Below are 12,899 nucleotides of genomic sequence, written 5' to 3'. Positions count from 1 at the left end.
ATATGTAACATATACCGTTATTTAAACATTAAGTCATATTAACATTTGGTAACTCACCACATTATGGACCAGAAGCTGTGATTTGTATCCAAATAACTCACAGTAGAATCCAGTTATGTTGCTCCATGGAGTGTTGTTGGATAGAGAAAGAATGGCTTATCATTCATTATGCTTAATTAAAAACATAAGATACATCTGCCCTGGCTGGCTTTTTAATCCCAGGATTCAGACTGCATGGTCTTTGGGCAACTCAATAAAATCTAGCAAGTACGAGTAAAGTGCTTTCCATTTGTATTTGTTTATCGGTGAGAGCTGTTGACTAGTATTTGCTTCTTTTTATTTTATTTTTTAATTTATTCTAAACAGGTGGCTTGCTTTGGTGAAGGTATTCACACAGCTTTCCTAAAGGCAATGCTTTCCACAGGGTTTAAGATACCCCAGAAGGGCATCCTGATTGGAATCCAGGTAAGTAATGTGTGGTTGCATGCATGCCCCTGGGCACGTGCTAGGAGTGGCTGAGAAAGGACCTTAATTGTGGTATAAAAGAGGGGAGATTTGTTGTAAGCTCCACTAAAGAGAACAACAACTAATAGAAAAAAGTGGACGTTTGTTCTCTATATGTTCCCTGAGTTTTGCTTTTTCCATTGCAGCAATCAATACAAATAAGTGAATAAATAAAACGAACAGAAAGAAAAAGTCTCTAGTGAAAAGGCTATTTGTTCTGAAAAGGATTTAGGATGCCTTAAACAGGAATTTCTTCTATTTCTTGGTTATATCTTTTCTCTGTGCTCTCCTCTTAGTTCTTCCTCCTTAGCCCCTGAACATATGCTTTCCATAAAGTTGGGTCTCACCTCTTCTTTCTCTCTGTCTCTGTTTCTGTCTATCTCTTGACTTTCCCCTTTGCCAGCTCATGTCTGTGGTATCCACTGTCCTATCCCTAACTGTCATCTTTAAATCTTCATCCTTCGTCATCCCATATTTCCAAGCATCTGCTGGATACCTCTATCTGGCTGTCTCAAATACAACACATCCCAGCTGAAGCTATATGATCCCTTCCTGAACTCTTTTCTTTCCTTCCTTACCTTCACTCATTCACATTTCAATTTCTACTACAGAACTTCCACAACTTATGGTGGTGTGATGCCTCAATAAACTTATCAAAAGTTGAAAATATCAGAAGTCAAAAATGCGTTTAACATACCTACCCTACCAAGCATCATGGCTTAGCATAGCCTACCTTAAATGTGCTCGGAACACTTTATGTCAGGCAACAGTGGGACAAAATCGTCTAATACAAAGCCTGTTTATAATAAAGTATTACATAGCTCATGTAATGTATTGAATACTGTACTGAAAGCCCATGTTACAACAGAGCATTCTACCACATATCACTAGCCTAGGAAAAGATCAAAATTCAAAATTCGAAGTACAGTTGGTACTGACTGTGTATTGCTTTCACTATTGTAAAATTGAGATTGTTCAAGTCGAGGACCATTTGTAAACGTCAAAGATCCAAAGCTTAAGAAGACACAGGCATTACTTGAAGGATTTTTTCACTCCAGGATTGATTGAAAGTTCTTGAAGGGAAGTAGCTTAATGGGCTTAAGAAAGTTAGCAGAGCCCACAGTATACTGGGGAGGTTCTTGAATATCATTATTTGGTAAGTCTTCTAAGTCAAAGCAAGGTGAAATAATTGTGAGAGAATACCTTTATACAATGAAAAGGGCATTATTGGTTATTATTGCATATCAAATGGAAATCTTAGGGCAAAAAGGTAGTCAGGAAACTTCTATTACCCCTTGGAATAATTATTGCAAGAATGTACAGACTGTTCTGTTTATAGATTTCCTGAAACATACTAAATGCTTTCCACCTGGTCATTCACTTACATTTAAGATTAGTAATTCTTGGGTCCTATAAAAACAATAGATGGTCTTAGATATCACCCCTGCTGTACTTTTAATAAGCTCAAACCCTGCATGGTTACATAAAAATCAGTAAAAATATAATTAGAGCAGTACCAGGTATTCTCAAGCCTGTGGGTGATGATTATAGATACCATCTCATTAGGGTGTCTTAATATCAGCAAATTAGACTCTGGAGACTGGGTGGGTAATGGCTTTGGAGAAGTTTCTGCAAAGAGCAACTGGGAATTTTGCTTCATAAAGGTGCCAAAAGGGAGATGGAGAACAGTTAGAGCAGAGGCTAACAAGATGATGCAATTGTGAAGCTTAATGGCAGTTTGGAGACACATCACACCATATGAGAGACTCATCATGTTATAAATGAGTATTAAGTATTATTAAGTCACAAGTATGAGAGTATTTGTCCAACTTCTAGTAATGGCTTAAAGTTTAATGTGAGACCTGGGGGCATTCAAGAGGAGACTGTGCCCTTAGTTCCCGTCTTCACAACTAATCATAATAGTGCTAACATTTTAAAATACCAGTTTAAGAAGGCAGTGATGTATAAAATTGTGCCTTGTTTGGTTCTAGTGCTGCAGGAAATATTAAGCAAAAATTAATTCGATCCCTATGAAGTATTTGTGTGATTTTGGCATCAGTGAACAGAATTTTTTGCTTTATGGGTAGGAAAAAAAAAGAGGGTTTTGTAGGGTAAAAAAAGTTTTCTTAAAGGAAGGAGGTTCTGCCCACTGAAGTTTTATCTTTCAGTACATTCTTTTTTAAAGAGATCAGTATTGCAGCAGCTACATGAGTTCTTGCAAAGAACTTTTTACTTGCGTGTAAGTGCACAATGTTAGGGCTTTAGATATGTGTCTATTTTAATTACAAAGTTAAAAAAGTATATTTAAAGAAATGTTTAAGGGATACCTGCCTGGCTCAGTCGGTTAAGCGTCTGCCTTTGCTCAGGTCATGATCCCAGGGTCCTGGGATCGAGTTCCGCATCAGGCTCCCTGCTCAGCGGGGAGCCTACTGTTCCCTCTGCCTGCTGCTTCCCTGCTTGTGCTCTCTCCCTCTCACTCTCTCTCTGGCAAATAAATAAATAAAATCTTTTAAAAAATGAAGAAATGTTTAATATAAAATTATATTTAATTAAATATTAGTAGCTGTGGTAGAATTGATCAGCAGAAGATGGACAAGAGTCACTTTCTGACCACTCAGTGTGGGTGGCAAGGAAGAGCTGCCACTCCCAGCAGTTCAGGGACAGTCTCTGTTACCATCTGGTGGATTTTCACTGACAGTGACTTTTAAAAACGCGTCATAAATTTAACTGAACAACATGACAGGATATACTAACTGGAGCGTTAATAGTTAGAAAACTCACTGGGTATCTTCCTAGATAGCATGGGGCCAAATCTAACCCCAACCTTTTACCTAGGCTTCCTAGAAACTGTGGACAAAATAATTAAGGTTCCATATTTCATTTTATTTAACATGATTCAGTGTGGTCAGAATAATTCATGTAAACGCATTCAAATATATAAAGTCAGAAGTGAGAACGACCTAAAAAAGTACTCCTGATATATAAATGGGCATTAGGGCCAGTAAATACAAAGGAACACATTTAGTTGAGTTCTTGAGTGAAGTTCTAAAAAAGAAATCCAACACTGCATTTTGATTTCTTAAGATAATCATTCATTTAGCCTGATGCCGTGTAGACTTCACGCACAGATGAGCGCTGGAAGCCAGCACCACTGCGGTTCTTATTATTGCTTTATTATTCCTTCATGAAGAAGTGAGGAAGCTAGTCAGGGCCTGTCCCATTTATTTGAGGGAAAGGCCTTTTCTGTATCTCCCCACCTTGACCCAGCTTCCTGCTATGAACACAAGGATTTAATTGAAGATACCTTAACTCATTCATTCTCACAACCAGGTTACAGGAGAAAACTGGGGGAAAAGAGAAATTATGGAGGAGAGGTAAAAGTGACTCTGATCCAGGAAACTTTTTTTTTCTTATTTTTGGTAGTTTAACACATATTTTAAATAGTAATGTATTACTATCAAGTATCAGCCACTTCTCAACATTTAGTAAATAGAGTCTGTGTGTGTGTGTGTGTGTGTGTGTGTGTGTGTGTGTGTGTGTGTGTATGAGGGCACCAACATGCAATTTGTTATACTGCAGTCTTTCTAACCTTTTCTTTCTCTTCTCTTTCCGCCCGTACTCCTTTATACACACAGACCCTCTGTTTCTGCCCTCCCAAAGTTAAATCCTATGGGACAAATCACCTGGGGAATTTGAAATATTCATAACATCAATTGTGTATAACTAGAACTTAGGAGGAAAAAGAAGTCAAGATTTAGATTTTGTCAAAGGATTCTTATCAACTTAACTATTACATGCACTGGGTCTCTAACAAGAGGCTTTCCAGAGGCCTAGATCCTAACGTAAGAAAGGCATAATGTAGGTTTATATGGCAACAAAATCATCTTAGATTTTCCTGCAATATTTCCAGCCTCCTTTCATCCCATCAGGATTTATTTTTAGGTGCTATGAGTAGGCAATCTTCCTTGTTTTGAAGTTTTCTGGAACACCCTTTAACAATAAATGATTTACTCTAGAGCAGATCAAGAGCACTCACTGTTTTTTCCTGTCTGATTGGGCTATTCAGTGATGTTTGTGGAGTGGCAAGCACCATCCAGACATCTGCGCTTCAGCATTGCTCGGAAACACAAAGCAAGCATTTTATTTGAAAAAGACAACTCCAAGTGACATGAATAACCTTTTATCTTCAATACAGAATCATTAGGAACAACCGTAGAGTTGTCGATGCAGACGTCCCTATGGAGTCCACAGGCACCACACAATATTAACTCGGTTTTCTGTTCTGCAGCCAGAAGTTGGAATAATGTGAAAATGATAATTGGAGGAAATGTATATATTTTTTTTCATTTTTAAAGGACTTTCTTTCTTATAAACATTTTCTAGGAAATAAATCAGCTTGTACTTTTCACCTTTAGTAACAAATGGTTTCTTACCCAGGTATTTTCAATCAGCTATTAAATCTGGGGCTACTCAGATGCAAGCTGACAGCTGTAATTTCTTTTTGTAGAGAGGCTGTTTTATGTGTCACAAGTGTTCAATACATGTTTGATAGAAGTTTATAATGTGGCTATGAAAGCCAACACCCCAGACCAGAAGGCAGAGTGGTTCCCCGGCTGGGAACTGCCAATACTGTCATGTCGGATATTTATCTTTTCCACTTGGGGGACAGCGTTGAAACAGCTCCATAATGAGGTTCTGACTGGTGTCTGCAGGTCTTAGAGGACTTGCTGACTTATTTTACTTTAAAATAGTAAAGAAAAAAATTACGTTCTGGTACTCCTTCCTCAACATTTTTCATTGTGACTTTGGCCAAGGTTAATGGATCTTCACCTCAAATAACAAAATGAGTGAAGGATGGTTCTCCTATTCCCTCTTCCCTCCTACTCCTAAACTTACGTGTGCATCAGAATCACCTGGAGGGTTTTTTAAACTGCAGATTATTGGGAGCCAGTCTCAGAGTTCCTGATTCCACGGATCTGAGGTGGGACCCAAACTTTTATACTTTATTTTATTTTTTTTTAAGATTTTATTTATTTACTTGAGAGATAGTGACAGAGAGCAGGAGCAGGGAGGAGAGCGAGAAGCAGGCTCCCCGTTGAGCAGGGATACTGATGTGGGGCTCGATCCCAGGACCCTGGGATCATGACCTGAGCCAAAGGCAGATGCTTAACTGACTGAGCTACCCAGGTGCCCCTTAACTTTTATATTTTAAACAAATCCCCAGGTGATGATGATTTCCCAGGGAACCACATTTTGAGAACCACTGTGCTTGTGAAATGATATATTTTTTAAAGATTTATTTATTTATTTTAGAGAGAGAGAGAAAGAGAGAAAGTTTGGGGAGTGAGGGGCAAAGGGAGAGGGAGAGAGAGAACTCAAGCAGGCTCTGAGCTGAGCACAGAGCACCACACAGGGCTCAGTGCCACAACCTGAGATCATGACCTGAGCTGAAACCAAGAGTTAGACGCTTAATCGACTTTGCCTCCCTGGTGCCCCTGAAATGATATTTTAGAAAATGGTTTCAATGTTATGTTATCACATGGCCATATATTATTAGTGACATTTTGCTAGGGGAAAATTTAAGAAATTGAGAATAGTTTGTTCAATACATGATTAATGTATCAGTTAATAAATAAGTTGTTGGACAACTTTATGTTGCATCTTCTAATGTGCTCTGGTGCTTACTTAAACCTAAAATGCCATCTAATTCAGTCCCTTGCTTTCCAAGCAGAATCAAATTTGAAAAGTCATTGTCTTATTCTTCTGCCTAACCTATTCTTAAGGAAACTGCCATATGCCTCATTAAATTGCCCTAATGTCACTGAGTTACTCTGATTTTATACTTATTTATTTCCTTTTTTTTAATGTCTAGCCATGAGCTTCTTGCACAAACGGCCCATTTCTTCCTGTTTGGTCCTCAGCAGGAATGGAAAGCTACTATCCTGGGCATGGTTGCAATTTGTGTTTTAGAAGACTGTCCATGAATAACCCCTGAGCCTGCCTGAGCTGAGACTCATCCAGTTGCATTTATCTTTTCTATTTGCCAATAGTTTCCTCTCATAAAACTGCAGTTCTGGGATTGAGAGGGCCTGAATCTGAAAGAATTTTATATTTGAACATAGTCTTCGGAGTCTTTTCCTAGGATTTAGATCTGTTCTCAGAAAGCCTCTGCAAGTAAATATTAGGAGGTTTTATGGGCTGAACATTATCAAAATTGTACAAGGATCTTGATATGTTTTATTATCGCAATTCTTAGTTTCTCTGAGATTCTAAAATAAGATCATCTCCTTGATTTTTTAAGCTGTTATTAATATGGTTTCTAAATAGATTATAAAACATTTACCAAAGTAGCCAAATTATTTCATCTGTTTATAAACTTTTTACAAGGAAAAACAGCCAAAATGTTCAGCCAAAAGGCAGAATAGATATGTTTTTAACTGTGTATGATTTTCATATTCTATTTAGCTCAGTTACTCAAACATTCAAGTTAATAAGGTCAAGGTAAGGGATTAACTTTTGGGTAGGCCACTTAGCCTTTTTTTCTCTCACTGACCACTGTCTTGCAAATACTGACTTGTGGTCACAGGAAGGGGGTAAGTTCAGAATGGGGAAACTCTGGAGACAATGTGCAGGAGTCCAGGGAAAGCAGAACCTGGAAACCAGATGGGTCCAGCTGAGGCTCTAGGAAGTTCACGGCAATAGGCTCTAAGAACATATCTGAACAGTGAAATGGAACGTGAGGGAAGCTTGTCTGGAAGTAAAATATATGGGAGAAGGAAGATTGCTTGTATTTGAAGTATGACGGCCATAGAGGGAGCTAGGCTTGGAAACTTAGGGTGCAAGGACAGGAATTTAGCCTCTGGGAGGCTGAAAAAACAAACATTTTAATAATAACAATGAATACTTAATGAGAACTATTAATGGACAAGTAACCTTGTACAACAACTAGTAATGGTCTAAGTTCCTATACTGACACTTAAGTAGTGCTTACTTGTAAATTAACTCATTGTATACTCATAACAACCCTTTGACACAGATACTGTTAATATTCCCATTTAACAGATGAGGAAAGTAGATCACAGAGAGGTTAAGTAAGTTGCTCAAGGTCACACAGTTTATTATAGAGTCCAAAGAAATAGATACACTACTATGCTTACTGCCATTTTTAAAAAGGAAAAAAAGAATTGGAGACTCAAAGACATTAACTTTTCTAAGGACACACTAAAAATGAATGGTAACGCCAGGATCTCAAGAGGCAGCTTAGTGACTCCAGAGCCCATTCTTCTACTCTTTACTTTAAAGTTAATGCAAAATTGAGTCCAGAATGGTTAACTTATTGCAGGAAGGTTTGCACAAGCCACTAGGACAGGGCCCAGTTAGAATTCAGCCATTAGAACCGGTTGAGCAGGCGGAACGATCAACAAGGCTGACCTCCTGTTGGACTCCTAACCAAGGTGTCTTTAAATTCTTCCGGACCTGGGGAAGGATCCATGCGGGATGGAGGTGGATCTTAATCTGTGGACAGGCTAAGTGGATTAAGTAGGGAGTGGAAGAATTTGACCGCAAGGTGAAAAGTCAGACTGTAGAGAGCAAGACAATGTGGGTGTAATCTTATCTATATCAAGAAATAAGTTTAAGAACTCAGTAGTCACTGTCGAAGGATTAAAGGATGGAACTTGGCACCTTTGAATCTAACGCACCTGGCAACATATGGCGTTGCCTTGGATAATGGCATGAGAAAATACCATATTGCATGTGACTAAATAAAGAGCAGTATATCTACAAAGTGAATTTTGTTAAATTCTTTTAATTTCAGCAATCATTCCGTCCCAGATTCCTTGGTGTGGCTGAGCAATTACACAATGAAGGCTTCAAGGTATGTGATATTAATTTTTTTCAAGTCGTTTTCCATAAGCATTGAAATCTATTCACAAAAGAGACTATTAATGAATCTTAAGGAATGAAATAGCTCAAAATATATCTTTTCAACTTGAAAGATTTAACTAACATGATAGGTTCAAAACTTCAATAGAATAAAATTATTAGAAAGACTAGTTTTAAGTTATAACAAAGGTACCATAAACTCCACAGAAGTTGCCAGCTAAAAACTTAGAAAGTTTGGTTTATGCAGAATTGGGACGAAGGTCCAATGTGTTTCCAATATATTTTTCCTTGTTCCTTTTCTTGTTTCCGTATGAAGTCATAGTTTCCAGCTGTTGCAGTTATAGGCAAAACTTCTTTGCCACGAATACCTCCATGCAAAGCCTGGTTCAGTAAAACGAAATGACTCCCAAGGCTCAGAGTGGGCCTGTGGTCATGGGGCTTTGTTGATTTGATAACAGTGAATCCTCAGCCATGAATAATTCTTTATTTTTTTCTTCTACAAAAGCAGTTACAGTTGAGGTTACTAAATTGTTCCTTGGAATATTTTAAAAATACTTAAAGTGCTCATGACTCTGGACAGGGAGTCCAAATCTCTATTCATGGTATTATTGCTTCTCAAATACACCACTTTCTTCTACTTTCTGTTTTAAATGACACATGTGTCCCAGTAGGTTTCTTGGCTCTGTGAAAGCCTTCCCTGTGATACAGTAACTGACTTTTCCATTTTAAATGCAGCTCTTTGCCACGGAAGCCACGTCGGACTGGCTCAATGCCAACAATGTCCCTGCCACCCCAGTGGCATGGCCGTCTCAGGAAGGACAGAATCCCAGCCTCTCTTCCATCAGAAAGTAAGAACTGGGCAGAGTTTTATCCTCCTACGGATAGAGGATTAACTTCGGGAACTAGTCTGATATGAATACTTCACCTTACCCTATTGCAATTCTTCTAAAAGTCCTCTTAGTCAGGCATTTCAGATGAATAAATCTGTGGATTATAGTGAAGTTTCATTCTTGTGAACTTTGCTGCTACTATAACGTATAATGCCATATGTCTATGTGGCGATACATAGCATCTTTCAAAACATTTTCTAGTAAGGATGCTTTCCTTCCAAGATCTCTGTGATGAGAATCAGAGACATGAAGAATGTAATGCAGCACTTTATATTTTATTTTTTAATTTTTATTTATTTATTTTAAAGATTTTATTTATTCATTTGACAGAGAGAGAGAGAGACAGCCAGTGAGAGAGGGAACACAGCAGAGGGAGTGGGAGAGGAAGAAGCAGGCTCCCAGCAGAGGAGCCTGATGTGGGACTCGATCCCAGAACGCCGGGATCACGCCCTGAGCTGAAGGCAGAGGCTTAACGACTGAGCCACCCAGGCGCCCCGCACTTTATATTTTACATCAAACTTATATTGCATATAGATGTGTATATCAAGTGTAAGATTGACCAGCTTGTGTGTCAATAAATCAGTCCAATTTATTGAGCACTTGCTATATGCAGAAGACTATGGTGAGTGCTAGGATAATGCCACCATTGTATTACCTAATGTCCTATTCTCTGATCAGGTTGGTTTTTATGCCTCAGGCTATGTTGTCATTAGGTTTGGTAAGACATAGTATTTTGGTGCACCGTGTGAGTCTTTAGGAACTCCATTACATCAACACCTACAGAAGTGTGAGGCACAGGTACATACGAGATAATTCTCAGTTGTTCCAGGATATTACAATCTGTTAAGTGGCTACCATTTGTTAGAGCTCTCAAGAAGGCAACCTATAAATCATTATCAAATTTATAAAAGAAGGGCAAATTGTTCAGACCTTAGTGGACTTCCAGTGATCCTATAAGCACTTGGTTAGGACTTTGTAAAATAACAATTAGCATTACTTCGTGCTTTTGACATTTAAATGTCTCCTAGTGTGTGTAGCAGCCCAGCAACAGAATGTGAAGTGATTTAATTCAAAATAAGGTGACCTGTGTTCTTATACCATTAGCTGAGAGGCACTGGGAAGCAGGCACTGAGGTAAAGTTAATCTGGGAGTTGGGAGTGTGGAGGTGGAATGGACTTCAATACTGGAGAAAAACCTCCTTGTAAAATAAGTAAATACCTATCAAATTACCAATTCTTCTATGGATAGATAGCATTTGAGAAAGAAAAACCTTTCCATTTAATTAGACTGACACCAGAATTCTTTCAAGAACACAATAAAATTTATAACCCCCAAATGAGTAATTTGAACGTCTATTTAGGAATAGAGGAGGGCGAGGGGCAGTCAACTCAGTATGGCATTGACTTGAATGGCGTAAGAGAATAATTCCGTTAGTATTTTAAAGACTAATAATAAAATATACATTGCCACCTACAAACTTTTGTTTATTTTGATTGTTCTTCCAGATTGATTAGAGATGGCAGCATTGACCTGGTGATTAACCTCCCCAATAACAACACGAAGTTTGTCCACGATAATTATGTGATTCGGAGGACAGCTGTTGACAGCGGAATTGCTCTCCTCACTAATTTCCAGGTATGTTCTTTTCCTCAAATACAGCTATATGCAGGTTTTTATTTCTGCGCCTCCCTTAAGAGTATTCATCAACATATGCACATCCTTCTTCTCCCCTTCTTGTAACATTCAGAATGAGGAAGAATTTTTAAATAGAATCGAAAATAATGGTGCTATTATGGTAAGTCATGGCCTAACTGAGACAGTTGGTGATCAAGCAATTGAGATAATCAAAAGCCACGATAGCCATGCTCTCTCATTAGCCATGCAATTATCCTTTAAATAAAAAGTGTGGTGTGGCATGGAATAAAGATACAAACTTTTGTTTCTAAATGAAAGCCACCATAAAAGAGCAACAGGTTAATGATAACTGAGGATCCTGGTATAGTGCAAGCACGTGTCCAAGTCACAGAAAATGATTACATGAGGTATGTTTAGTTCCACTTGGCCATGACCCACCAAATTCATCACGGAGAAGAACTGTACTTCAAGACTCAGTTAACTTTCTACCTATCATATTTTTTTTTTTCCCTGAGTCAGTTTTAATTCCTGGGAAGAGGCAGGGGTTAGCTTATTCATGGTAAGGTCTGAAATATAGGAGAAAGTCCTGAATAAATAAAAATTTTTGTGTCTTTCCTCACATGTCCCTTTGGAAATTGTGAGCAGAAACTGACCTTTCACTCCCGCTTCATTAAATATTCACTTCCGTGTCATGGGGGGTCACTAAGATTCCTGCCCTTATGTTCTCAGGTGACCAAACTTTTTGCTGAAGCTGTGCAGAAATCTCGCAACGTGGACTCCAAGAGTCTTTTCCACTACAGGCAGTACGGTGCTGGGAAAATGGCATAGAGAAATAAACACCCAGCTCCGGCTGAAATCAACCCAAGCCCCACTGGATAGAAAGGAACCGAGTCCCCAGCCGACTTCCACAGAGACAAATATTGATACCAAACTATTTCAGTTTACTTGGTTAAACCTTCATTTTCTTTTCTTTCACAAACTGTTGTCCGTCACTTTTTACAAACCTTACTTAAACTCCTTCCTAAATAACTTGTCCTATGTGAGAATTCATCTATTTTCTAATGCCTTATTTTCGGTGGGCCAGGCTTACCTACGTGCTTATTTGCAGCTAACATTTTATGGTGCTGATTAACAATGATCAAGGTAGAAAATGTCACTGTTCTGTCTCCTGAACTATTACTATACATACTTTCAAGACACTATTATTGCTTTTAAATAGCATTTGCCACACTCAGGACATTTTAACAAGGCAGAATACTATAAAAATTTGTTAAAATGAAATTGTTACAATTTAATTTATGACCCCCGTCATCATGATGTTTGTATAATGCATCTTTTTGATAATTATTCTCAATTATCTGGCTCACCCAGGAATATCCCTATTCCTTTTCACAGTACTAAATTTGAGAAGTGACAGAGGTCTTTAAAGTATGGATTTCTTTAAAGGACACTGGTTTGCAGTTTTGTGTTTTGGAATATGTCAGCAGATAGTAGATACCGCTGAGATGGTTTTCTGTTCTCGTTTTCCTTTGGATTTTAACCTGAGCCAAGTGAAATCTTCAGATCGGTGCCGTCTCTCCCGACCTCCTCCCCTCCCACCACCAATTTTGGAATAACTTGGAAGTTATGTACACCCCCTTCAGATTACGGATTCTGTTGATCTACTGAGCCCCATACTGCGCTATGAATTCCACACATTTTAAGCACAAGGTCCCCATTTCTTCTGCTACAAAAAAAGTCCTTCCTACAGGACAGCCTGTATCACTTTTAAACTTATTGTGTTATTACAAGTGCTCTAATTGTAAACTTTTAAATAAAATGCTATTAAGAGGCAATATATTTGTATTCTTGCATTTATTTTATTTTATTTTAACATTGATTTAACTGATTTAACAAAATCAATTCACTTCTCTGATGAAACACTGTTTTAAGCCAAGATTATGTCACTTTTTTTTCTCTAAAAGCCATATAGGATATGAATGAGAA

At 38.2% G+C, this 12,899-nt stretch overlaps 1 protein-coding gene across 1 annotated transcript in view; it reads left to right on the top strand.

Moving 5' to 3' along the window:
* CPS1 (carbamoyl-phosphate synthase 1) overlaps window positions 1-12,672 on the top strand; it is a 119,092-nt gene extending 106,420 nt beyond the window's left edge. Inside the window, exons 34-38 of the mRNA XM_008687464.2 lie at window positions 367-465; window positions 8,321-8,380; window positions 9,124-9,236; window positions 10,784-10,913; window positions 11,643-12,672. Of these exons, the coding sequence (XP_008685686.2) occupies window positions 367-465; window positions 8,321-8,380; window positions 9,124-9,236; window positions 10,784-10,913; window positions 11,643-11,741 (501 nt within the window). The 3' untranslated portion in view covers window positions 11,742-12,672. The remainder of the gene's footprint in view (window positions 1-366; window positions 466-8,320; window positions 8,381-9,123; window positions 9,237-10,783; window positions 10,914-11,642) is intronic.
* The last annotated feature ends 227 nt before the right edge of the window (window positions 12,673-12,899 follow it).

The sequence above is a fragment of the Ursus maritimus genome, unplaced genomic scaffold (genome assembly GCF_017311325.1).
Source record: "Ursus maritimus isolate PB19 unplaced genomic scaffold, ASM1731132v1 scaffold_1, whole genome shotgun sequence".
In the NCBI taxonomy this organism is placed as follows: domain Eukaryota; kingdom Metazoa; phylum Chordata; class Mammalia; order Carnivora; family Ursidae; genus Ursus; species Ursus maritimus.
The sequence above is the reverse complement of the archived record's forward strand: the minus strand, read 5'-3'. Positions and strand labels throughout refer to the sequence as shown.